Source organism: Lygodium microphyllum, chromosome 3, assembly GCF_053477565.2.
Source record: "Lygodium microphyllum isolate KBCC chromosome 3, Lygodium_microphyllum_v1.1.10, whole genome shotgun sequence".
In the NCBI taxonomy this organism is placed as follows: domain Eukaryota; kingdom Viridiplantae; phylum Streptophyta; class Polypodiopsida; order Schizaeales; family Lygodiaceae; genus Lygodium; species Lygodium microphyllum.
In genome coordinates, this window is record NC_141137.1 from 154,291,137 (window position 1) to 154,317,671 (window position 26,535).

The 26,535-nt window shown below is 43.9% G+C and overlaps 1 protein-coding gene across 2 annotated transcripts in view; it reads left to right on the plus strand.

The window, feature by feature from the left end:
- Positions 1–218: 218 nt before the first annotated feature.
- The window catches only part of LOC148039059 (secretory carrier-associated membrane protein 3-like), a 63,006-nt gene continuing 36,689 nt past the window's right edge, over positions 219–26,535 (plus strand). Inside the window, exons 1-2 of one of the 2 annotated variants that reach the window (XM_087674945.1) lie at positions 220–489; positions 11,076–11,132. In XM_087674945.1, coding sequence (XP_087531071.1) covers positions 433–489; positions 11,076–11,132 — 114 coding nt within the window. In that variant the 5' untranslated portion in view covers positions 220–432. Of the gene's footprint in view, positions 490–11,075; positions 11,133–26,535 lie in introns of both variants that reach the window. The other variant, XM_087674946.1, reaches the window with a different exon arrangement.

A 26,535-nucleotide genomic window follows, 5' to 3' on the forward strand; every position in this document is an offset into this window, starting at 1 on the left:
TTGTCAAATACGACTGGAACAACTCCTATCGGGGCCAATTGCCTCTATTGCTTGCAGACGGCATCGTTGCTTTTTCGGTTGCACACCCGCACTTTGGGGTGTAATGCGCGGCCTGGTGTGAACAGATCCTAAGTCACATAGAAGTCTTGGAGGTTTGGTCTTACTATTGGCAGGTGACACGTGTCGGGTATAAAAGAGCGCGTTCCATTTTCAGCAACCTCGTGTTGAAGAAAACATTTTGGCCCGAATCACCGAAGCTCGATATCACCTACAACGCGGAAGGAGGAGGAGGACCGAGGAGGAGGAAGAAACGAAGAAAAGAAAGAACGGGAGAAGAAGAAGAAGAACAGCAGGATTGAGGAAGAAGGAAGACGAAGGCCGATCGAGACGCAGGAGAAGTAGGAGAAGACGAGCTGTCCGCTGTTTCGAGCGATGTCGTATGATAAGAACCCCTTCGACGAAGATCCCGAAGAAGTTAATCCTTTCTCGGTAAGCTCGTTGCTGTTGGTAATCGAAAGATTTCGATCCCGTGCCCTTGATTTATAACAGCTGAAACTTTTCTCGGTCTAGAGCTGAGACGTGCATGATTTCATACATTTGCTTTCTTCAAGCAGAAATTGACGACATGTTTACATCTCACTAGAATTCCAACTCATACACACATCGACCCTTGCTGCTCATCTTTCCCGGATCTTCATCTGCATCAGTTATGTAGATCTTCTAGGCATTTCAACTACGCAGGAATTGAAAAAGCAGACCTGATTGGAAGGTTACCAATAAGTTAGGCTGTTCATATGCTCTAGGACAAATATACGCTGCCTGCCACACATAGGAATGCCACTCTTAGGGATCCTCTTCCAACAAGCAAACATTAAACCTCGGCAATGTTTTGCTACATCTGTGGAAAGGGTAAATTTGGCCAATGCTTAGTCTCATCCATTGAAAAATTGAGGTTTTTCTGTGAAAGAATGCATGAAGCCATGTTGGGCAGTCCTAGGTGGCTTAAAACAGTCTTTCACATATGAATATGATTGAGTAGACTTTGGAAAGAAAAACGCAAAGGCTGCAGGTCAAAAAGAGGCATTAAATGCAGTTGCCAGCACTAATGTAATGCAGAGAATTGGAAAGCGCAGGCAGCAATGGCAATGCAGTCAGGGCAGCCTGTAAGATGAATGCAGTAGCAAAATGCAAAATTTTGATGACTGAAAGGTCCTTGAAACAGGTCGTCCAGCTGCACCAAACAAAGAGGATCAGCAAGCAGCAGTAGAAGGTGTGCAATCAGCAGAAAACAACAGCTGGAGCATAGATCGTGAAATCTGATACCATGTCTGAAGTGGATGCAACAATGGAAGCATAAACAAATGTTGTTATAAATTGTTGAACACGAGGATAGAAGAACCAAACATGAGATAGTCATGTGCAACAATGAGTCATTGGCTGCATGGGGCAACTACTTGGTCCATGAGACATCTAGATTTGAGGCCCATTGTATCATACCCAACATATTTAGTTATGTTGCTCATTGTGTTTTTCGCACACTCTTTAAGTCTCAATCTTTGTTCAAGCATTTCTTTACTTGGTATCAAAGCTAGATACATACTTAATGATACCTAAGCCTCGCCTGGAAAGCTTGACATTGAAGAGAAATAATTATGTAAAATAGAAGAGTATCTCAGCAAAGTGAATAGAAGTAAGAATGCAAAAGAGAAGAATATTTTAGTCAAACTTATTGATGAAGTCATCCCTGAGGTCTATTTCGTTGGCACATTGACACTTGCTTCCGCGCAGATCTTAAAGGAGTAGTATCATTCTCTTGAAAGGCAAAGATCTTCCAACATGAGCGGAGGAATTTTGTCGAGGGGTTTGTATCTTTTTACACAAGATGAATATATTGAATTTCTAAGTAGAGGAGAAGAGAGAGGCACTAAAGGAACGGGCAAACCTTTGGTTTATACTGCACTATTTTTGTCCCTTTGTCATATACCATTTGGATGATTCGATATACAACTAGACCGGGGAGGGGAGGGGGGTGGGAAGCAACAACTCGAGTATGATGTTGATGAGGAATTCAAGGTCCTAGTCGGAGCATGATAGATCGACATGGAATATGTACTGCAACTAGTCTCTCCATATTCGTTAGATTTGGTGAAATGTAAACAAGTTTGAATTTCATCTAGTTCTTCTTTCTTTACTTTGGTTGATGTGCATGATGTGGATGTAAGTGTTTACGATGACCTCTAACTTGTACCAAAATGTGAATGTACATAGAGGTGGCTTAGGAAAAAAAAGAGATCAGATAACACCTCTTGTTCATTTGTAGACTCAGGAGAGGTTTCTTTTGTTGTATCACTATTCGATTACATTCCTACCACCCATTCCACGTATCTCATCCACTATAGCCACTTCTCATATGTATTCCACTATACATTCATCTTGGCATTCACCTTTGCAACACTTACACTAGAGGGTACATGATTGTGAGACTTAGTTTGTTATGGAGGATCGGGAAACGAGAGACATTGTGACCTCAAGAGAGTGTATTAGCTCAAGATTGCACGATAGGATGAATGTACAGAGTATAACTAAGGTCTAAGGTTGACCTAACCACACCCCTAAACCCTAACTAGAGTTGGATTAATGTAACTCTAGAGTCTAGTATCACGACATTTAAAGTCCTAGACACACCATACTTTGACACTTTAATGAGTGCCCACACCACACAAATTACTTTGGGCACTAGCTAGAATTGGCAAATTCTAACACCCCTCTGTAGTGTTGATACGATGAAGTATAAGAATCATTAACCACCAAAGGGTAACAAGTTCAAAGACTTGTGGAGAGCCTCAAACTTCTCATGCAGTAAAGTCTTGGTGAAAATGTTTGCAACATTTTCTTGTGTGGAAACACACATCAAGTTGATCTCTTGTATAAGATCTCTCCTTGACATAGTGGTGGCGAATCTCAATATGTTCATGCAAGCATGAAACATAGGATTTTGTGCTACTGCAATAGCACTCTAATTGGCTTGAGAGAATGGGTGTATGACCCGCCAACAAAATCTGTAGATCAGCCAACAATTTGTGTAGCCATACAAATTCAACTATTAGTGTGAAGGCTGCCATGCACTCAGCCTCACAAGATGAGGTAGCCACTGTAGGTTGTTTCTTGCTAAGCCATGAAATGCATCGATGGCCCAAAAAGAAATAATATCCGCTAGTAGATTGGTGAGTATTTGAGTCTCCAGCCCAATCTGAATTGTTGTAAGCCTGTAGCTTGCGAGGCTTCCCCCCCAGGAAATATCAAGGCATGTGCCTAAGTACCTTACAAGTAACAGAAGATTCACTTAAAGTAATAGAAGATTCACTTAACTTAATAGCTTGCCAATGAACCGTATGTGGGCTGTTCATAAATCTGCTCACTTGAGATGCTGCAAATTGTATGTTAGAATGTGCATTGCAAAATATAGATAAGATATGCAACAATGTGGCTGTAGATTGCAATATCAGTTATCTCACTACCATCATGCATAGAAAGCTTTAGCCTTGGCTTCGTAGGAGTACTCATAGGTTTACAATCCTGCATGTTAAACCTATGTAGAAGTTTTTCCATATATTGTGATTGTGAAATTGAATCCCCAAATAGTAATGTAAAAGGCCCATATTTGACATAGCAAATGTATTCTTCAATTCAGCCTTAAAATCTGCAATTTTATCCTCTTTAGGTCTAGTGTGCAACATATCATCTACATAAAGAATGATGACCAACAAATCCACCCCCTTCATTCTTAATGTATAGAATAGGAGCAATTGGATTGTTCTTGAATCCTTAGCAGTGTAAATAAGCATCTATCTTTGAATACCATGCATGAGGAGCTTGTTTCAAGCCATACAAAGCCTTGTTCAATTTGCAAACCAAGTGCTCATTGCCTTCAATCACAAACCTTGGAGGTTGTGAATCATGATACATAAACATCCTCATGCAAGTTACTATTAAGAAATGCTGTCTCAATGTCTAGTTGATGCATTTTCTATCCATGATGAGTAGCCATAGCAATAACACATCTAATGATACTCATGCAGGATGTAGGAGCAAAAGTCTCCCGAAAATCTTTGCCCTTTTTTTGAGCATACCCTTTGGCAACCAAGCATGCCTTGTACTTGTCAATAGAACCATCAACCTTGCGTTTGAGTTTAAAAACCCATTTAGTGTCAATAGCCTTCTTGCCAAGTAGCAACTCAACAAGATCCCAAAAACCATTAGTAGCAATGGAGTCCAATAGCTCTTTCATGGCTTGCAACCAATGTACATCTTGCTGTGGGTCATCAATTGAAGTGGAATCATCTTCATCCAAAAGTGAGCTCATAAATGCACGCTCATCAAGAAAAGCATGTACTTTTAGATTTTCCACAAAATGTGCCCCCCCTGCATCATGAGCAGCCTATTTGGTAGCCTTTCTAGTGTGTTAAGGTAGAGGAGCATCAATTTTACTCTCTTAAGAGTGTTTGTAACAGCTGTTTAGGGATTGTTTTTACTACATTTATGGCAGCCCTTTCTTTGCTCAAATCCATACATAGGGTTTGCATATCAAAAGCTGTTTCTACTTCCAATTTTTCAATTAAGTGTTTGAAGTGCATAAATACACATCCGACTTTGCTTTAAGACCTTTGAGACCATACACCCATGTACAACGAGAACAGTCATCTATAAATGTGAAAATACAAATGACCATTGAGTGCTCTCATCTGCATAGGACCACACACATCAAAGTGTATGAGTTGCACTTACCAGACAGGATGCATGGCATCATCCTTCTTAAAAGCAAAATGATATGTTCTCCCAAGTATACACTCCTCACATGCATGGGGAGATGGAGTATCAACAAGAGGCAATGCATCCATTATTTGACAATGCTGAAGTATTGTCATACTACCAAAGCTCATGTGAACGTATGCCAAAGCTTCTAAAGAAGACCTTTGTACAAAGTCCTTGACAACCGAAGAGCATAATCAAGCTCTCTATCTTTGACAATGCATTTGTCATCGTCAAAGATGACTTGAAAGCCTTGCTTATTGAAGACTGAAATTTAAAGAAGGTTTTAACTTTTATTAATCCTAGGCATAAACAATACATCCATAATGCCACAATCATCATAGCTAGAGTTGTTTGCACAAGAAACTTTCTTCCTTGCAAGGGTTGATTGCATGGATGCAAACACACACTTTTGTGAAGTGATATGCTTGGATGCCCCACTATCAAGATACCATGTAGCTTTTTAGCAGCATTAAATGCTGAATTAGCCATATATTTGTCATAGCTGTAAGTTTGAGTGGATGACGTTTCATGGACAGCCAAGCCGGAGTCCTCCTTTGCTAACCTCTTTCGGCATTTGTCTATGTAATGCTCGTGCTAGTGGCATTTTTGCTTCTTTTTCCCTTTATCTGAATCTTGGGCAGCCTTGCTAGATGGCTGTTCCACATCAGCCTTAGGTTGATTTTTCACTTGTTGCTTGCTCTTGCCCTTGGTTTTATACCTAGAGAGCATAGCTACATCACCTGATCTCATAGCCACATTCTTTTGAGTTTGTGCCTTTTGCAATAGGAGACCGGTTAACTCCACGAATGTGAGGGGCTATTGTGCTCCTCTCAAAGACAAATTCAATGAAGTGTGAAAACCAAGATAAGACTTTGGAAAAAAGTTTAGGGTGATATTGACCATCTCCTTATCAATCATCACCTCATTAATATTCAGAAGCAGCTCTCTTAAATCTTGAATGTAAGTAAGGTGATTTGTCATGGCATCATCTTCATCCGTGCATGCATTTGCTAATTCTCTTCTCAAGCAAGATTTTGGTCTCATTTCGTGTTGCAAGCATCTACTCAAGGATATCCCAAGTTGCCTTCGAGGTCTTACAAGACTAAATATGAGGTATTATTGCTCTCTTGACTGAAAGATCTTAGAAGTGGATGCAGCAATAGAAGCATAAAAGAATGCTAAAATAAACTACTGAACACAAGACAAAAGAGAGAAAACAAGAACACTGTTACGGAGAACTTAGAGATATGCTTGGGAAGTGGAATCCATATACCAAACACGAGATAGTTGCATACAATAGTGAGTCACTAGTTGCGTGGGTAGTGGCATTGGCTCCCTCTCTCCAATAGAACCCTGCATTGGAATCTACAAGTGGTGAATGACTGATTGTGGAGGAGGGAGCCAGAATATAAAGACAAAAAATATGCCAATAATGTGATCAGGTCTGCCAGCAATAAATGCCAAATAATCATCATAATGACAATAGAAAATACCTAAGATACTCAGTGATCTGATACAATACAAGGATACAAGGATAATGACTCATTATAGGCCTTACAACAAAGACCACCAAAATAGGATCATGGATATCCAAGCAGTGGGTGATGAAGCCACCACCAAGGTGTCTTCTTGGAGAGAACTTGATTGTCGATGTCAATTGTACCAAAGCCTAAAAATAGAGAAGAATCATAGTAACGCTCTATGTCCATCAACAATGCCTCGCAGTAGTATACATGACCATCTTCTAAAAAATGACTTTGAGCATACATGAACATGATTCCTTGCCCTTGGCCAAGACTAAGAAAGTGTCCCCTTGTGCGAGCTCGGAGTAGGAGCCAATTTTGCTCTTTGTCAAGTAACAGGCCATCATGAACTTGGAAGTCAATCATATTGAGCTAAAATAAGGATTACATGCTGAATCACTCTCTCAAACAGTCCCAAAAATGCATAATTAATGAAAACCCTAAAATGGTCCATGGTTCAAGAGAACTTTAAACAGTGTGTGGTACGAGGTCTTGAAACTTTCTTTAAATAGGTAGGTTGCCCTTCATTCAGTCTAATCTTGTCGAAACCAGCCTTCCTTTTCAGATAGGGTAGTAATACTTAATTAAGCACTTAATTATAGTATGAATAAATGAGCATAAATTGAAATGCACACTTTACCTTAATAATCTTGGACGGTGGATATCTTGTTGGCTCCAAAACTTGCGTCCCTTGCATTATTTCTTTAACTTATATTGCCAATGGATTGCGTACAAGCTGACAAACAATCAGCAAGCAGTTTGGGCTAATTGCCCCTTGGTTTTCATCCAAGACTTGCCCTAATGAAACTCCAACTAGCTAAATGCTGCCCCAAATTCACAATGGATGAGTCGGTATTTGAAATTCCTAACGGTTTCTTGGTTTTCAGGTGCAGATTTCAGTGTACGATGCCCTTGATTGATGGCACGGGTCCTGAGGTGGTTGCCAAACCCTAATTTTTGCGGAATTTTAGGATTACAGTAGAATTCTCATTGCTGTCCACAAATTTGGCTGAGATCTTATGAGAATGTTTGAGAAATGCTGAAGAGAGAGAATTCCCTGATTTTCCATGTGAAAGAACTCAAAAAACTGTTGCTTGCCTGTCTAGAACAGCCTTCGATGCTGTCGCGTGCTGCCAAGAGGGCATTAAATGCTTTCGTCGGTCCCTGGTTGCTGTCGTGTGCACCTAGGAAGATTGGAACTGCTGTTGCCTACTCCTTAATGGCCTTCTTCTATTGTTGGCTGCCCCAGAAGATCCTTCAATGGCTTCAAATTAGACCAGTAGCACCTCCTTTCTCTCTCTTGTACGTTGAATAGATTGAATAGCTCAAACCAGCCCCAATAAATGTTTTTCTCAATTGCATGGGTATTTGTACTAAGTGATAGCTTTCTAAACCCGTTTTTTTAGTGTTATCCCGCCATTAAATTAATTTTAAAAAATGAATAATTCAAAAAATTAATTTCAATCCTTCTGACCCTACCCAAAATTAAATGTGCCCATCCATAAATAAATTGGCTAGGCTATTTGCAACTTGGAGTAGTTCCCAACCTCAGTTGACCCTTAGACAAGCTAATTAATGCCTAGTCACTAGTGTCACCATTGACACTTAATGGTGAGACAATTGTCCTAGGGTCAAAATTGACACCAATTGACAACCAAAACCGAGTTGGCATAACTTGTCACAACTTTTACCTTTGACATCCACTGCATCCTCGGTGTTCTTGGCTTATTACCATGAAATAACTGCCATGTGCAATATGTGCTTAACAACTTGGCACATTTGATTATTAACTTAATCAAATGTTACTAGTAAGATTAAAGCATCTAAAAAATTTCACGTCCTCATGATAGATCTCCCTCTTGAAATCCTTGCGATCAACCTCGATTGCACTGCATTGTGCCAAAGCAAAAGTATACTGCATTGGAACCATAGTATGGGGGAAACGGAAATGGGAAAAACCGAAGTTTCGAAGTTTCGGCCAAATTTTGGAAATGGGGAAATAACATTTCGGATTGTACACTAAAATAAATATAGTATTATGTGGGTATATGAATATATCAATGCCTACAACAACATGTATCCAAATTTTATATAAAACTTTGAGTCTTCATGTCATATGATTGAAATCATGATTCATTATACATGTGATGACTCACAAGTGAAGATTGAAGAGTCAAGACTCAATGGTTGAAACTTAAGACAGCTTAATACAATTAAGACTCAATTTTCAAAACTTAAGGCAACAAAATGAATTATAATTTACGACTCATGAATTATCTATGATCTAAAGAGCAATGAAGACTGACATCAAGAACAATGGAATAAGAATCAAGATGCATAATAAGTGAAATCAAATACAACGATACATGTAACTACGTCAAGTGAATAATGTGTGAAAACTCCAAAGTCTAGTGAGCACTGAACACTATGTACTAGTCTCTAGACTCTAGTAACTATTGAGTAATAAGTATCAACATCAATGACAACTTGCAACTGTAGTCTGGACAACAAGGCCCGATGTCTTTGTTGGGAACACATGCCAAGTGGTCTTTCACGCGCGTTATTCTCTGTGATTTCTCCAATCCACAATAGTTGCACCGCCACTTCTTTGATCCGCCAGAACTCTTGTATCCCTTGATTGGGGTGATGTGCCTCCAATATGGATCCGGTGCCATGCTTAGCCTTTAGGTAATGGGTAGAAGAAGAGGGGGAGGAGGAGGAGGCAGCGGCGGCGGCGGGAGCTGGAGTGCCCTGAAACGGACCGTAGGATGCCGAAATGCTGGTTTGCCGTTTCTGTTTTGGTCTGAAACGGTTGGTCTGTTCCGGCAGCTCTAAAACGCCGTTTCGGGGTACTATGACTGGAACTTCCTTCACAATCACAACATTGGCCACTATTGTTTAACCATGCCATATGCACAAAACTTGTTACAATTTTCCGGCCAGCATAAATGTAACATAAAACTGAAAATTAGTTTAGAACTATTGCTAGAAATCCATTGGATGCATCCACAACTCATGTTTCTCAATTATTTTGACTTCATAGCCATAATAAAGCATAAACTATGGTTGAAACTGTCAATGGCATTCACTAACATGCTGCTGTCCAAGGGACAAGTTGTAAACCATTTTTGGCATGTTTACCAAAATTAAATGTTGGTTGGTCATAATTTGGCCCCAAATTTCAGGTCGGCCAGATTTGGGGGCATTTGGCTATTTATAGCCTTCCCTACTTAGTTGGCACATCATTCATTCATCTTCCTCCTTCCTTGGCAGGTGCACACTCCAACTCCATCATCTTCTTGTGTCTCTGGTGCTGTAGTCATCATTAGCCGGAACTAGTGCCCTCACTGACGTTGTGGGCTGTGTGTAGGGATTGATTAGTCCTTTTGTATTCAGCATCCTTTCCTTGTTCAATGCAGATTTCTTTCTTCTTTTCTTGTAGTCTCTCTTTGTTCCTTTGTCTTTGTGTTCGTGTTCTTTCTGTTGTTGTGCATTCTCACAATATTCAATTTCAGATCAATGCAGATTTGTTCTTTCTTTCGCTGCATTCACTTTGCCACTCTCTTCCTTTCTCCCTCCATGGTTATGATTTGCTTCCATTGTGCACTCTCACAAGACCTTCCCTTTAGTTTTGCATTCACATTTATCTCATACGAAATGTTGCTTATGTTAGACTTGAAATGGGGATTCTTAGTAATTTCTCTCCTCGTGAGCTAGTGTGTATTAGTGGTGTGTGTGAACACTCTCTGCATGTCCACCTTTAATGTGGGTCAGGGTATTAGGTATAGTCTTTAGTCTGATAAAGGCTAAGGCTCATATGCGTTTTCAGCAGTCAAGAAAATCATTTGAAAGCAGTCAAGAAAATCATTTGAATCTTTCTATCTCTTTGCCTTTTGTGTCTCCCCGTCTTCTCTCTCACCATTGCTTTTCTCCTTTCTTTCTCCCAACATTATCAACCTCTGTCCATGCACTAAAGCTTCACCCACAAGAAATCTGGATTGAAATCTTGTATTGTTTGTTGGTAGTTGGATCTTATCTAGTATCCCGATTCCCACCCAAGCCAATATGATAGATCCCTTCACAAAGGTTCTGTCTGTTGGGCACTTGGGCTCCTTTGGTTTCAGGCCTGCCTCAAGTTCTGGAAGGGTCTCAATAGTTGGTCTTCCCTTGCTTAAGCCCTATTACATAGTCAGCAGGACATAGAAGTTCTATTTATTGATTGTTCTTTTCATGTTTTTGGTTGTCAGTTTAAATCATGCTGGATTGATCAGTGTAGGGCTGCTGGTCGGGCACCCACCATATGGTCTGTTGCCTATTTACAGCTGCTGGATGAATCACTATTAAATTCACAGCAAGTGGTTATGTTAGGTTTTAATGGATGTTGAAGAACCTCCAAAGTCACAGTAGACCATATGAGCAGCCTCAATAATCACGGGCTTTTTTGTGGGGGTTGTGAACAGATGCAAACAAAGCTGCATAGTAGAGAGGCTGGCGCTATCATGCTGGAACGTGTTCCAAATGTGGTTGCGTGTCTTTGTGTATTCTTCATTTTTACAACTACTACTTAATGTAAACAGTAAATTGCGCTTCTGCTTTTGTTCCTTTTGTTGTTTTTTGGGGGGGGGGGGGGGATCATTTGATCCATACAGTATACATTGTGGTCTAATCATGCTGAGTCTTGAGTCCTTATTAATGTTCTTGATAGGTTTTAGAATCTAAAACATCAATCTTATCCTGTAGGATCCAATTGTACGTGCACAGGGAAGTGCCTTTAATGGAGGAGCTTTTTACAATCCAGTGAGTATTCTTGTTTTAACCTCTGAAGGCTTGATATGTTGTTGCTTCTTTGTTTTCAAAGACAACTGATGTGCTATGGTGAGTCTTTATATCTGAGAGTGTACATCAGATATCTCAGCTGATCAAGGCACCCGTGATTTTTAAGAGCACCACAATATGGCAAATACCGGGTAGCAGGATCAAAGTCTGACCCAAATTATGCAAAAGCGGCAACTTGGTTCAAAAAAAAGACAGTTCGAGTGTAGTGTTTTAGCTCTTCCATTGATTGCTTGATTGAGCAGTCATCTGGGAGCTTGGTCTTATTTCGAAATGATAACATTAGCTTTTGCAAACAGAGTCAAAAAGCCAACTATCAACGATTAACAAAAAAAAATCTTACCTTGTCAGCATGTAGACATGCTGCACATAGCCATTTGAAATCTCTTTAAGCTCTCAAGACCAGATGATCTACTTCAACCCTCATTCCCAGCTCATTCCAAGTGTATATGCAGCTCGCATCTCAATGAGTTCTTTGTCGAATATTTCACTCACAAGGATGGCACACTTCCTATTCTCTCCTGCTCTCCATGTCATGTGTGAACCCATGGCTTGCTGTTCTTTCTACTCTTAGCTTTGGAGGTAGATAGAAATTGATCGGCAGTGTATTGGTGTAGGGTCCTGATGACCTATTTCTGTGGTGTCTGTACTACTTGTTTAGATCCATTCACATGCAAAAGTCTTTCAAGCAGATACTAACTGATTATCAGATGTCTTGAAGAATGTTCCATTTTTATTTAAAAATGCGTCTGTACTGATGGAGTTCTTACATATGTGAGTTTTTTCAGGTTATTTTTCCAGATAAGGTTTTCATTAGGCAAGAAAACAGGCTGTGATGCATGATGCTGCTGCCTCCCCTATCCCTGTGCTGCCTGTATGCCACCACAGCTGTGTAGCTGCCTCTCTTACCTGCCCCCTTGCTGCTTGTCACTCCTGCTAGTCTCTGCAGCCTCCTGCCAGGCCAAACTACCTGCCTGCCAGCACCCACTGCACCCCTGCTGCATCCCGTCACTCCTCCCCCTGTCACTAGCAGCCTGTCCAACCTGCCTGACACAGTCTGCTCACCCACCTGTGCCTCTTGTTTGACCCCACTCACTCCCCAGTTGTTCTATTGGCTCTGACAACTCACTTGGTGGCCACTGACAACCAGTCAACCACTCCAAGCCGCCTATGCTCTCTTTCCCTCAGTTGTAACAGGTCACCATCAGCACACCTGGGTGAGCCTTAGAGAAGGCATGCAATGGAAACCTTTGGTCTGATGTTGGAGCACTCTATTGGTGGCCCGCAAACGCCTTGCATGTTGTCCTCACTCAGGAACAACTTCAGTCAGTTTGTGTGATGGAGAAAGAATTGGAGGAGACCGCGATACAGTCAAGTTGTGAGTCACTCTTCCTTTAGAGCACAGCTTCATGATTGGCTTTATTCCACTTTGCACATGGGCACCTTGCTAGATGTGGAGGTGGTGTTGATGGGGCAAGGCATCTTCATGGTGTGACTCACCTCAGCAGATGCAATGCAAGAGCTTATTAAAAGCTCCTTGGTTGTATCCTCAAAGGGAGTCATCTATATGGTTTTGTGGTATAGTGGCTTGATGGTCATGGACTTTGCACTTAATAATAGAGTTCCCAAATATTCTGTTACCCTCCTCTTCCCCCAGCCTGGTATCGAATACTGCCGAATGATGGAAGTTCTTTGGTGATTTTTGGGCATGACCTTCCCCCCTCATTTGTTGATATAGTGATGTGTGTAGGGGTTTTGAAGATATGGGTGGTGTTGATGGACTCAAATAAATCCCTAAGTTCTTGGAGATCGAGGTAGGAAGTCATGAGTTTACGTAATAGATAAGGTGTGCGTGTGCGGGCCCCCCCTCCCCCCTCCCCCCTCCCCCCTCCCCCCTCCCCCCCCCTTCACCCTCCCCCTCCTCCACTTTTGAATATTGCCCGTCGTCACCCACCAGTATCCCCTCATTCTCCTTCCACATGCAACAAAGAGCCACACAAACCTTGTTCTCCCTCCTTGCCCAAAAAAAAACCCACCCACCACCACCACCAAAAAAAGAAGAAGAAAGAAACCTTTGCCCCCACACCCACACCCACACCCCCCTCCTCCCCTCCTCTCCCCCCCTCCCCTTCTTCACCCTCCCCCTCCTCCACTTTTGAATATTGCCCATCGTCACCCACCAGTATCCCCTCATTCTCCTTCCACATGCAACAAAGAGCCACACAAACCTCGTTAACCCCCCCCCCCCCCCCCAGATAGCAATTGAATGGTCATTTCCACCTTGCCAGTAGCACCGCTACCCTAGTAGCAAGCCACACCTTTCTGTGATATGCTTAAATCCTACAAGAGGATTTCTATTGCTATGGCCCTTGGACATTCATTAGGGTTGCAAGGTACATGGAATTCCCATTGCTCTTGGAGGTGGGGATCTTTGTAATTTGCAAGTTTGGGAGTGGCAGGTTGTATCTACTAGTCCCTTCCGATAGGTTGAATTACTATTTTTTTCTCTAGACTTTCCACTTGGGCGGATGGATGAAGGCTCAGGTGGAGGTGGCCTTATGAGATTAGGTGTCTATGCATGTCTCACAGTGACTTGGAGAGTTAAGGCTATGGTTACTTCTAGAGTAGCGACTGAGATATAGCATGAACATTAGCTGGTGGTTTAGTGCTGAGTTTCCACACCTTTGTATCTAGTGTAAATTAAACTATGGAGTAGTTGCTAGGGTTTGCATTGAGGAAACACAAAGTGTATGACCACGATAGAAATACAATGATACAGATATAGATGTGCAAAACTCAAACCCTAAAAGAAAAAATCAATACTCAAAACACAAAAACAAATACAAGCAAAAGGAGAGAGAAAGAACACAACTCTAAAGTGAATGAAAACTATAAATGAATGAAGAGTATATAGAGTGCCCAAGGGTAGAGCAGTAGTGCCGAAGAGTGATGTCCTCTAAAGACAAATCCCAAGTACTGTTAACGCTAGTTAGAGATGAGAGAGTGTTGAATAATGAAGGGTAGCAGGCTGGTCACCAAAACACAGTAGTCGGAGATTGAAATTTGGTAAATGCTCACCCGAGGCAGAGAATTATCAAGTTACAATAGGAAAGGTGTTTGTTGATGTAGGTGGCTTTCTTGATAGCAAAAACACAGGTATTGCAACAGTTGCTTGATGGAGAGATGGTAGCAGCCTATTGCTTGGCGCTAGATGTTGAAAACGTAGGTTGATCAGGTGCTATGATGCCACAATAGGTAGAGACCTCTAGACAGTAGATGGTAGGTGGTTGATGGCTGAAATTTGCATGGTAGAGTGAGAAACTTGCACAAGAAGAAAGAAACCTTTGCCCCCACACCCACACCCACACCCACACCCACACCCCTCCTCCCCCCCTCCTCTCCCCCCCCTGCCCCTTCTTCACCCTCCCCCTCCTCCACTTTTGAATATTGCCCATCGTCACCCACCAGTATCCCCTCATTCTCCTTCCACATGCAACAAAGAGCCACACAAACCTCGTTCCCCCCCCCCCCCCCCAGATAGCAATTGACTGGTCGTTTCCACCTTGCCAGTAGCACTGCTACCCTAGTAGCAAGCCACACCTTTCTGTGACATGCTTAAATCCTACAAGAGGAGTTCTATTGCTACGGCCCTTGGACATTCATTAGGGTTGCAAGGTACATGGAATTCCCACTGCTCTTGGAGGTGGGGATCTTTGTAATTTGCAAGTTTGGGAGTGGTAGGTTGTATCTACTAGTCCCTTCCGATAGGTTGAATTGCTATTTTTTTCTCTAGACTTTCCACTTGGGCGGATGGATGAAGGCTCAGGTGGTGGTGGTCTTATGAGATTAGGTGTCTATGCATGTCTCACAGTGACTTGGAGAGTTAAGGCTATGGTTACTTCTAGAGTAGCGACTGAGATGTAGCATGAACATTAGCTGGTGGTTCAGTGCTAAGTTTCCACACCTTTGTATCTAGTGTGAATTAAACTATGGAGTAGTTGCTAGGGTTTGCATTGAGGAAACACAAAGTGTATGACCACGATAGAAATACAATGATACAGATATAGATGTGCAAAACTCAAACCCTAAAAGAAAAAATCAATACTCAAAACACAGAAACAAATACAAGCAAAAGGAGAGAGAAAGAACACAACTCTAAAGTGAATGAAAACTATAAATGAATGAAGAGTATATAGAGTGCCCAAGGGTAGAGCAGTAGTGTCGAAGAGTGATGTCCTCTAAAGACAAATCCCAAGTACTGTTAATGCTAGTTAGAGATGAGAGAGTGTTGAATAATGAAGGGTAGCAGGCTGGTCACCAAAACACAGTAGTCGGAGATTGAAATTTGGTAAATGCTCACCCGAGGCAGAGAATTATCAAGTTACAATAGGAAAGGTGTTTGTTGATGTAGGTGGCTTGCTTGATAGCAAAAACACAGGTATTGCAACAGTTGCTTGATGGAGAGATGGTAGCAGCCTATCGCCTGGCGCTAGATGTTGAAAACGTAGGTTGATCATGTGCTATGATGCCACAATAGGTAGAGACCTCTAGGCAGTAGATGGTAGGTGGCTGATGACTGAAATCTGCATGGTAGAGTGAGAAATTTGCACAAGAAGAAAGAAACCTTTGCCTCCACAACCCCCCCCCCCCCCCCCCCCCCCCCCCAACTTTTGAATATTGCCCATCGTCACCCACCAGTATCCCCTCATTCTACTTCCACATGCAACAAAGAGCCACACAAACCTCGTTCCACCACACACACACACACCCCCCCGGCCCCAAGTTAGCAATTGAATGGTCGTTTCCACCTTGCCAGTAGCACCGCTACCCTAGTAGCAAGCCACACCTTTCTGTGACATGCTTAAATCCTACAAGAGGAGTTCTATTGCTATGGCCCTTGGACATTCATTAGGGTTGCAAGGTACATGGAATTCCCACTGCTCTTGGAGATGGGGATCTTTGTAATTTGCAAGTTTGGGAGTGGCAGGTTGTATCTACTAGTCCCTTCCGATAGGTTGAATTACTATTTTTTTCTCTAGACTTTCCACTTGGGTGGATGGATGAAGGCCCAGGTGGAGGTGGTCTTATGAGATTAGGTGTCTATGCATGTCTCACAGTGACTTGGAGAGTTAAGGCTATGGTTACTTCTAGAGTAGCGACTTAGATGTAGCATGAACATTAGCTGGTGGTTCAGTGCTGAGTTTCCACACCTTTGTATCTAGTGAAAAATAAACTATGGAGTAGTTGCTAGGGTTTGCATTGAGGAAACACAAAGTGTATGACCACGATAGAAATACAATGATACAGATATAGATGTGCAAAACTCAAACCCTAAAAGAAAAAATCAATACTCAAAACACAGAAACAAATACAAGCAAAAGGAGAGAGAAAGAACACAACTCTAAAGTGAATGAAAACTATAAATGAATGAAGAGTATATAGAGTGCCCAAGGGTAGAGCAGTAGTGTCGAAGAGTGATGTCCTCTAAAGACAAATCCCAAGTACTGTTAACGCTAGTTAGAGATGAGAGAGTGTTGAATAATGAAGGGTAGCAGGCTGGTCACCAAAACACAGTAGTCGGAGATTGAAATTTGGTAAATGCTCACCCGAGGCAGAGAATTATCAAGTTACAATAGGAAAGCTGTTTGTTGATGTAGGTGGCTTGCTTGATAGCAAAAACACAGGTATTGCAACAGTTGCTTGATGGAGAGATGGTAGCAGCCTATCGCCTGGCGCTAGATGTTGAAAACGTAGGTTGATCAGGTGCTATGATGCCACAATAGGTAGAGACCTCTAGATAGTAGATGGTAGGTGGTTGATGGCTGAAATCTGCATGGTAGAGTGAGAAACTTGCACACATGGATGAAGATTGAATGGGGGCAGCTCGTCTATTAAATATTTATAGACGTGGATGGACCCTCCCAAATTAGGATTTCACTGGAACTCTCTTGAACTGCACACCGTTTTTACAGTTTTCATTAAATAAGCATGACTTGGGGCTGTTTAAAAGGCTAATCAGCATGAAATGCATTTTTTAGCTCAACATCTTCCCTTGTGTCTCATCACATGGAGGTTACCGATGAGTGGCCATTAGCCTAGAGTGCCCGATATTACAAGGACTAGAGGCTTGCTTCATAGCTTTGCTCTTAGAGGTGCTTGCAACAACTAGGGGGAGCAAACATCACCCCTCTCCTTTGTCCTTGGACTACCATGGGGAGTGGAGTTTGTTCTCTCAGCCCGTCACCAAGTCTGCTTAGGTGCTACACAACTCCTTGGCCTCTTTTTCTCGCACCACATCGAGCAATAACTTGTTCGACAAACCATAGTGTTTCCTCATGAGTATACACATCACATCTTGGAACATGAACAACCTCCACTTCGGTGGGGCACAAGGGCTTTGAAGCTGATTGTGTGGTAGGAGCTGCAATCAACCCTTGCTGAACGTATTGACATTCTATTTCTACAAGAGCATAAGCTCACCCCCTCTCAAGCCAGCAAAGGAGGAAAGTTTCTTTCGTGAGGTTGTCACACCAATTGGGAGTACTCTATTGGCGCCCATGACAAGAATGGAGTATGTATCTCGATTGACCTAAGCCACTTGGTTGTGAGTGAGACCATGGGACAATTGTAGTAGGGAGAGTCTTGTGGGTGGTGAGGCTAGATATTATGGATTTTGTGAGCAATTCCAAGCTCCTTCAGTCGCTCTTTTTGTTCCAAGACAAGCAAGGCTAGTTCCTCCTAAAAAACAATGCTCCAAAATTTGGAGGTGAGTAGGGTAATGTAGAAGATGTAGTGACCGGGAGGCACGAAGATCGAGACAGTTAGTGTTCGTTAGCAGGCAGCAGAGAGAGACAGAGTGAGAGAGAGCAGAGTAGAGGGTAGAGAGTGCACGATTCTTTTGGGTACAATGACGAGTGCACCACTTTAGGTTTGTAGATAGATATATATATGTAAGTACAAGTGCTAAGGGTGTGTTCACACCCAAGCACATTAAAAGGCACGAGGGCCTTTATTCCCAACCACCTCTCACCTAAGGCAATGTGCCTTAAGAGGAGAAAAGAATCAGCTAAGTCTAGGTATGTACAAAGCTGAAATACATATATCTATGCAACTCCCATTATCTGTCTGCAATGAGCAAACCGCTTTGTTGGAAGACCCTTTGTGAGAAGGTCTGCAGGATTATAATCTGTATGCATGTTGACAAGCTCAATGCTCTTGCTGTCAAGTACATCTCTAATGAAGTGGTACTTCACCTGTATGTGCTTCATCTTTGCATGAAAGATGGGATTCTAACTCTGTAATGCCAAACTCTCCCACCAGACGTGAAAGCCATAAAGCCTCCTTGCATGCCTCTGTGGCAGCCACATACTCTGCCTCTGTAGTAGACAATGCAACACACTTTTGTAGCCTGGAGATCCAAGAGATTGCTTCTCCTGTGAAGGTAAACACATACCCAAAAGTGGACTTTTTGAAATCCGCATGACCAGCATAGTCTGTATCCGTAAAGCCAACAACAGATGCCTTCTGCTTTCCAAAGTAGATGCACAACTCCTTTGTGCCTTTGAGGTATCTCATAATACCTTTCACTGCTTCCCAATGCTTTTTACCAAGGTTTGCTATGTATCTGCTAACCACTTCCATTGCAAAGGCAATGTGTAGCGACCATAGCATACATAAAACTGCCAACAGCTGAAGCATATGGTATCTTAGCCATTTCAGCCTTCCTATCATCAGATGTAGGGCTGTCCTCTGCACTGAGTTTCACATATGGAGACAATGGAATGCCAAAATTGTTTCCCCCCCCTCCAAATTGAAATGTTGCAAAACCTTGGAGATATACTCTTGTTGAGATAGATATGTCAGAGTGCAGCGGTGCGGAAGCGTAGGACTGAGAGAGAGAGAACGGAGAGAGAGAAGAGAGAGAAAGAGACAGTGGAAGATGAAGATCTGTTGTATAAAGTGTGCTGAATACAAAGATATGCAGATATCTACACGGGCGCAGTGCGCTGGACTGTGTGTCTCCACCTCGACGATGCAACCTGCTGTTCACCTCGAAGTCCGTTGCAGTCTGCACTGTCTCCTGTCTGAAATCTGCGAACAGAGACGGAATCTGCGCGTGCCACCGATCTGTAATCTGCGAGCAGAGAAGTGTAGGAGACTGCTGAAGTCCTCGGCTATTTATAGCTAGGAAACTGGGCGAAAACGAGGGCAGGTCAGCTGCATTAAATGCAGCCGACTGGACTGCAGGCAGTCGGACTGCCACATGGCAGTCCGACTGCACAGTCCGACTGTGCAGCCGACTGCACAGTCCGACTGGACTGTGCAGTCCCGTACAGGCACTGATCTCTAACACCCCCTCTCAGAGCCTGGGCGGGGCAGAAGCCTGAGGGATCTGGAATGCCTCCGAAGTAGAGCGTGAGGAAGTGCCTTCGTAAACAAATCTGCAAGATTGTCCTCGGTCTTGCAGTACTCCACAATGATGGTCTCATCCAGAAGCTTCTCTCTGATGAAGTGGTATTGGATCTCTATGTGCTTGGTCCGGGCATGAAAAACAGGATTCCGTGCCAAGGCAATGCAACTCTCATTGTCACATTGCAGCAAAGTAGGACGAGTCTGGGGGCAGCCAAGCTCCTCCAACAATCTCCGAAGTCACACAGCCTCACATGTGGTGGAAGACGCGGCCCGATACTCCGCCTCAGTAGATGAAAGGGCTACTGTGGGCTGCTTCTTGCTACTCCATGAGATAACACCTGCACCCAAGGTAAAACAGTAACCTGTAGTAGACCGCTTGTGGTCCACATCACCGGCCCAATCCGAGTCGCTCCAACCTGCAAGTACAAGATCTGAACCATCTGTCCGTGCGGGATAATGAATCCCTAAATCAGACGTCCCCCTCAAATACCGAAGTATCCTCTGAGCAGCCTGCCAATGCACCGTCTTAGGTGCACTCATAAACCCTGCCAAGAGCCCAACAACAAAATAAAGATCAACACGAGTGTTGAGAAGCCAAATCAAGGATCCAATCAACTGACGATAGCGGGAAGCATCCGCCATAGGAGAAGCTGAATGGGAAGTGGGGCCTTCCAGTTCGGATCCATAGGAGTAGAAAGGGTCCGACAATCCTCCATCGCAAAAGACACCAAGAGCTCCTGTATATATCTCTGCTGAGAGATGAAGATCCCCCTCCGAGACTGATAAATCTCATGGCCCAAAAAGAAATGGAGTAGACCCAAGTCCGTCATCTCGAATGTCCGATGTAAAGCTGACTTCGTCTCTTGGACCTGCTGTGCATGATCACCTGTGACAATCAAGTCATCAACATACAACACAAAAAGCACACAACCATCCTCGGAAGTGTGAACATAAAGCTGCAGATCGGCCTTAGAACGCCGATATCCCAACTGAGGCTGAAGGAACGAATCAATCTTCTCGTTCCATGCACGCGGAGCCTGCTTGAGGCCATACAAGGCCTTCTTCAACCTGTAGACTTTCCCATCTGAAGATCCAAAGCCAGGAGGCTGCTCAACATAGATCTCCTCCTTCAAATCACCATTGAGGAAGGCCGACTTCACATCCAACTGGTAAACAGGCCATCTCCTATGGCCAGCCAAGGCAAGAACAGTCTAATGGTCACCATACGAGCAGTGGGGGCAAAAGTATCACGACAATCAATCCCTGGGCGCTGTGCAAAATCTTTAGCAACAAGGCGAGCCTTGTGCTTATCCAAAGAACCATCGTTAAGGTATTTGGTCTTGAAGACCCATTTGACGCCAATCACCTTCTTATTCGGGGGGCGGGGCACGAGTGACCAAGTGCCATTCCTCTCAATAGCCTCCAACTCGGCTTTCATAGCTTTCTTCCATGGTGCAGACTGTAAAGCCTTCTTCACGGAGGTGGGCTCTCGATCTTGCATAACACGGGTCATCAAACAATAGTTAGAGCAAACAAGCTCCGTAGAATGTGCCTGGTGCCGCCGTGACCGCCGCGGACCATCCTGCGGTCCCCACTCCTCAAGAACTCGCTCGATCCCTGAATCACGGAGTGTGTCACGGGCCCATCTAGGAGGAGGCCGAACCTCCCCTCGACTCTCTCCATCAGCGGAAGACTCTGGAATATCCACCGGTGGTAACTCCTCAAGGGTGAGCGGTGGAACAGTAGACTCTGTGTCAGAAACAAAATCATAATCAAAAGGCACGGGCTCCAATGGAACGGTAGCAGGAGCCCAACTCTCCCCTGGATCTCCAAGAACGGGATGCTTCTCACCCGTTGATATGGCCGGAACCTCCACAAACCGCACATCGCGACTAGTGTACACATCCGGCTTGACGGGATCATACAATCGATAGCCTTGGGACTGGGAGCTGTAGCCAACAAATACCTGTATTCAGGAAGCTGCTTCAAATTTATCACGGTGAGCCTTGGGAATGTGAACATAGACATCACACCCAAAGACTCTAAAGTAAGAAACATCGGGCTTAGTCCCAAAGTAAGCCTCAAAAGGGGTCATCCCATCAACGGCCGAATTGGGGGATCGATTAAGGATGTGGACTGCAGTAGCCACAGCCTCGGCCCACAGAACCTGAGGGGTCTGTCGGTGCTCCATCATGGTGCGCGCCATCTCGATCACACTGCGGTTTTTCCGTTCAAGAATGCCATTTTCTTGAGGAGTGTTGGTATTAGCAAACTCCTGGTGAATACCTTTATCTGCACAAAACCGAGCAAACTCATTAGAAACAAGTTCACCACCCTTGTCGGATCGCAAGGTCTTCAACTTCCGGTCCGATCGGTTCTCCTCAAAGAGAAGCCAATCCTTGAAGTGGGAGAAAGCTTCTGACTTTAATGCCAAGAAATAGGCCCATGTCATCCTGCTGTAGTCATCTACGATCAACATGAAGTAGAGCTCCCACGCAAGGACTCGTTCCTCATAGGGCCACATAGATCCGTAGATACAAGCTCCATCGGTGAAATAGACTGCTGCGAAGCTATGTGGGGAATGGCATCCCTATGCTGCTTCCCACGAATGCAGGAGACACATGGCTGCTGGCTCACCACTATATCCGGCAACCCTCGAACAAGCTGTCCACGAGACGCCCTCCGAAGATAATCATAGTTGAGGTGACCAAACCGAGCATGCCATAACTCTGACTGTGTCTGAGAGGTAAGAAGAAGAGTAGAGAGGGCGGTGGAAGACTTCAATTTATAGATGCCGTTCTCCTCATATCCGGATGATAGAACCTTCCTTGACCCACGATCAAGGACTCGCACTGAGTTACTGTCAAACTCCATCTAAGCTTTGTGCTAGCTACAATATGCACAGTTTGCATAGCAAGTGGATGGATAGGTCCATACAACTCGTTCTGATTCATGAGAAACTATTATAATAGGATAAAGACATGTACATTGAAGGATGCATTATAGTCTAGCATTGGGAAGATTATAGGTTCTGGTGATACAAGAATCTCCCTTAATCTTTCAGCCCCAAAGTACATGACAAGACGCTGCTCGAAGAAAATCTCCTTACTGATACATACATTAACTCGGATGTTTTGTATAGAGTGGAAGGTATAGAAATTCGGGCCATTATTATTATTCATGAGTGGAGACTACTTAAGGGAGTAGAGGGAATGCACTTAAGGGAGTAGAGGGAGCAAATCTTATGAACTGACAGGAGATGATACCCTAATCCTGGTACATGCAAGACCTCTGAGGTATGGGTACCACCACGTCCATCTGGAATAAGCTGCATCTTAACCCGTCCTGCAATAGACACTGAAGAGCTATCTCCAATGAGAATTTGCCCACGCGAGGGTCGCAACTGGGCAACACCATCTGATGAAGGAGTCATGTGCCGGGAGGCACTACTATCAACGATCCACTCTCGAGCTTGGGGAGCCGTCATCGCAGCATTAGAAGCATTCGGTGAAGAGTCCTCAATGACAACTAGATGAAGAAATGCAGCTGATGAGGGTGCAGCCACTGGTCCAGAATCCTTTGTGTCCTTCTTGTTGGTGTCCTTCTTGTCTTTGTCAGGGCAATCCTTCTTCCAATGGCCAGTCTTTCCACAAATATGACATGTGGATTCTTTGTCCTTGTCCTTCTTTAACTTGTTATCCCCCTTCTTCTTCTTTTGGTCCTGCCCCTTCTTCTGAGAGGCTTGACCTGTCAGTGCCTCCGACTTGGAAGCATTCTGTCCCTTTAGCTGTTTCTCTTGGTCCAAGACCATAGGAACCAACTCTTCCCACCGAAGAGTAGACTCCCGCCCCGAAGCAATAAGGGTGGAGTAGAATGTACCGAATCGTGGCGGCAACTGGGACAATAGTATGATCGCCATGTCTTCGGAGGAAATCGGCTTCCCCACATTCTGAACCTGCATCTGAAGCTGTCTTAGCTTGTTGATGTGCTCCTGTAGCGAAGAAGACTTGTTTACGGACAAGGTCCGCATCTGAACCTCCAAAGAAACCCGCTTCATAAGGGTCATCCGGTTGTACATCTGATCAAGCTCCAGCCATATCTCTCGAGCCACCGTCAAGTGCTCGATGTGAGCTATCACGGCTGTAGTGCAAGATAGAAGAAGAAAGGAACGAATCCTGGCATTCAGTTTGTCCCAGTGAGACTGAGCCTTGGCCAACTCTGCACGAGCATCGGAAGAGAGTTTGGACTCATCTCTTACCGAGGGCCGGTCGATCTCCTCCTGTACAAGCTCCGCCAAATCATAGGACTCAAGGATGGCCAACATCATGACGCGCTAGATGCGGTAGTTGTCGCCATCGAGCTTCTGATCTGTGGGAAGAGCCGGTAAGATAGGCACCTTCCGGTCCATAATCGTCTGGAACTCCAAGTCAATCTCTGTAGACATCTTCACCTGTAATGCCTTCACAAACGCAAAAGCAGCCCCCTCTGACTAGGAAAACTCAGCCTGCTAAGGCTCTTCCGCGTCCTGAAACTTCTTCACCCGCCGGAGGTGATGAAAAAGCAAAACCTGCACTTGAAAGCTGAAAACTCAAACTTCCTCCTCATCAAACAGCAGTAAACAGCAGCAAATCCACCACCTGGACTCCTTTCCTGTGCGCCCACGCTCGCTTCAGCCTTGTTCCGAGGCGCAGCCCTCTTGCCTGCCCTCAAACGCTGAAAACGCAAATTTGTGTCGCGATAGAAACTCCTCTTCAGGTTGGTTCTGCGCTCAGTCAGCCCTCTAACACTGCTCTGATACCATGTCAGAGTGCAGTGGTGCGGAAGCATAGGACAGAGAGAGAGAGAACGCAGAGAGAGAAGAGAGAAAGAGACATTGGAAGATGAAGATCTGCTGTATAAAGTGTGTTGAATACAAAGATATGCAGATATATACATGGGCGCAGTGCGCTGGACTGCGTGTCTCCACCTCGACGATGCAACCTGTTGTTCACCTCGAAGTCCGCTGCAGTCTGCACTGTCTCCTGTCTGAAATCTGCGAACAGAGACGGAATCTGCGCGTGCCACCGGTTTGTAATCTGCGAGCAGAGAAGTGTAGGAGACTGCTGAAGTCCTCGGCTATCTATAGCCAGGAAACTGGGCGAAAACCAGGGCAGGTCGGCTGCATTAAATGCAGCCGACTGGACTGCAGGCAGTCGGACTGCCACGTGGCAGTCCGACTGGACTGTGCAGTCCCGTACAGGCACTGATCTCTAACAAGATAGAGCAATCCTTTTGACCTATCTTTGAGTATTCACATGCCAAGAATGTGATTTGCATCACCGAGATCCTTTATATCAAAGCTGCCATGAAGACTTTGCTTCAGTGAGTCCAAGGCATGAGTATCCCTGGCAGCAACTAGCATGTCATCAACATACAAAACCAAGATAATCAAGCTGCCATTTGCTGCCTTCTTAGTGTACAAGCAGTGATCCACTTGACTTCTATGGAAACCTTTGAGACTACATGAATGTACCAAACTTATGATACCATTCTCATGGTGCTTGTTTCAGCCCTTACAAACTCCTTTTGAGTTTACATACCATCTTCTCTTTCTCTTTTTCAACAAACCCTTTAGGCTGCTGCATGTATATGTCTTCATGCAGATCACCATGTAAGAATGCAGTCTTTATATCCATCTGTATGAGCTCCATATCTTCAGCTGCAACCAAGCCCAAAATGGTTCTCAAGGTAGTCATCTTGACTACAGGAGAGAAGATCTCATCAAAGTCAATTCCATGTTTCTGCTTGTACCCCTTCGCAACCAATCTTGCTTTTACTTTGGTGAGGAACTAGAAGTGACCTTCATATTGTAAACCCATTTGCATGGGAGTGTTTTCTGCCCTTTCGGCAACTACTTCAAGTCCCAAGTGCCATTTTTCTCAAGAGATTCCATTTTTGATAACATGGCTTTATATCATCTTTTGCTATCCTGTCTGTCCATTGCTTCCTTGAAGCAAGACGATTCACCACAGTCTGTCAACATGACATAATCAGCCACATTGTTTGCACCAGGAATGAATCTATCAGGATGTCAAGTAGCCCTAGACGATCTCCTAACCCAATGATCATTGTTTGCTAGTTGTTGAGTATTTTCAGCTTGCTGTCCTAGCATTTCAGCCTGCAAATCAGCATTAACAGCTTGTTGTCCTGGCTGTTCTTGCACATGTAGTGGCTCATTATCATGGGCAATAGCTGGCTCATCATTTCCAGCATTATTTTTTGCATTTACATGTTAAAAAGGAAAGAGTAAGGGTGGCATCCCTTACACAAAAGATTACGAATAACCCCAAAAAGCTCAAGAGCATCTTAACTTGGCATTCGCTTAGATACATGTTGTTTTTGAAACTAGCCTCACAAGGGCTATTACTAGGATGGAGGGAGATGTAGAATGGATTGACACTAACATGCTACATCACATGGACTCACATCTCTCCAATGCCCTTTTCAACAAAAGCCACTCGAGGGAGGAGGTGCCCACCTGTAAACACATAATCTCATTTCAACAGAAACTATATGATAAATCAATAATCACCATTGTTAGAACACTTATTGATGATGGGTTGTTGATTATGTGAAGGACCTTAAGGCCCAACTAAATCTTGCTACCACTACCTTGGAGCATGTAGATTTTGAGAGGGAATTCATAGTGGTGACTTAAAAATTTGCTAGTAGGGAAAGACTTGTGGATCACCTTCATCATGTAGGGTATGATGACCATGACCTTCGGGCCATGGGTCTTTGGGTTGCTCCCTCCTCATTGTTTATTGAGGATCTTCAACACTTGAGAGAGAGAGAGAGAGAGAGAGAGAGAGAGAGAGAGAGAGAGAGAAAACCTTCCATGGTTGACTATAGACAGTGAGTATGAAGGGGCCACCATAGCTATGTCAAAGGGATACATGCTAGAGGAGAGTAAACC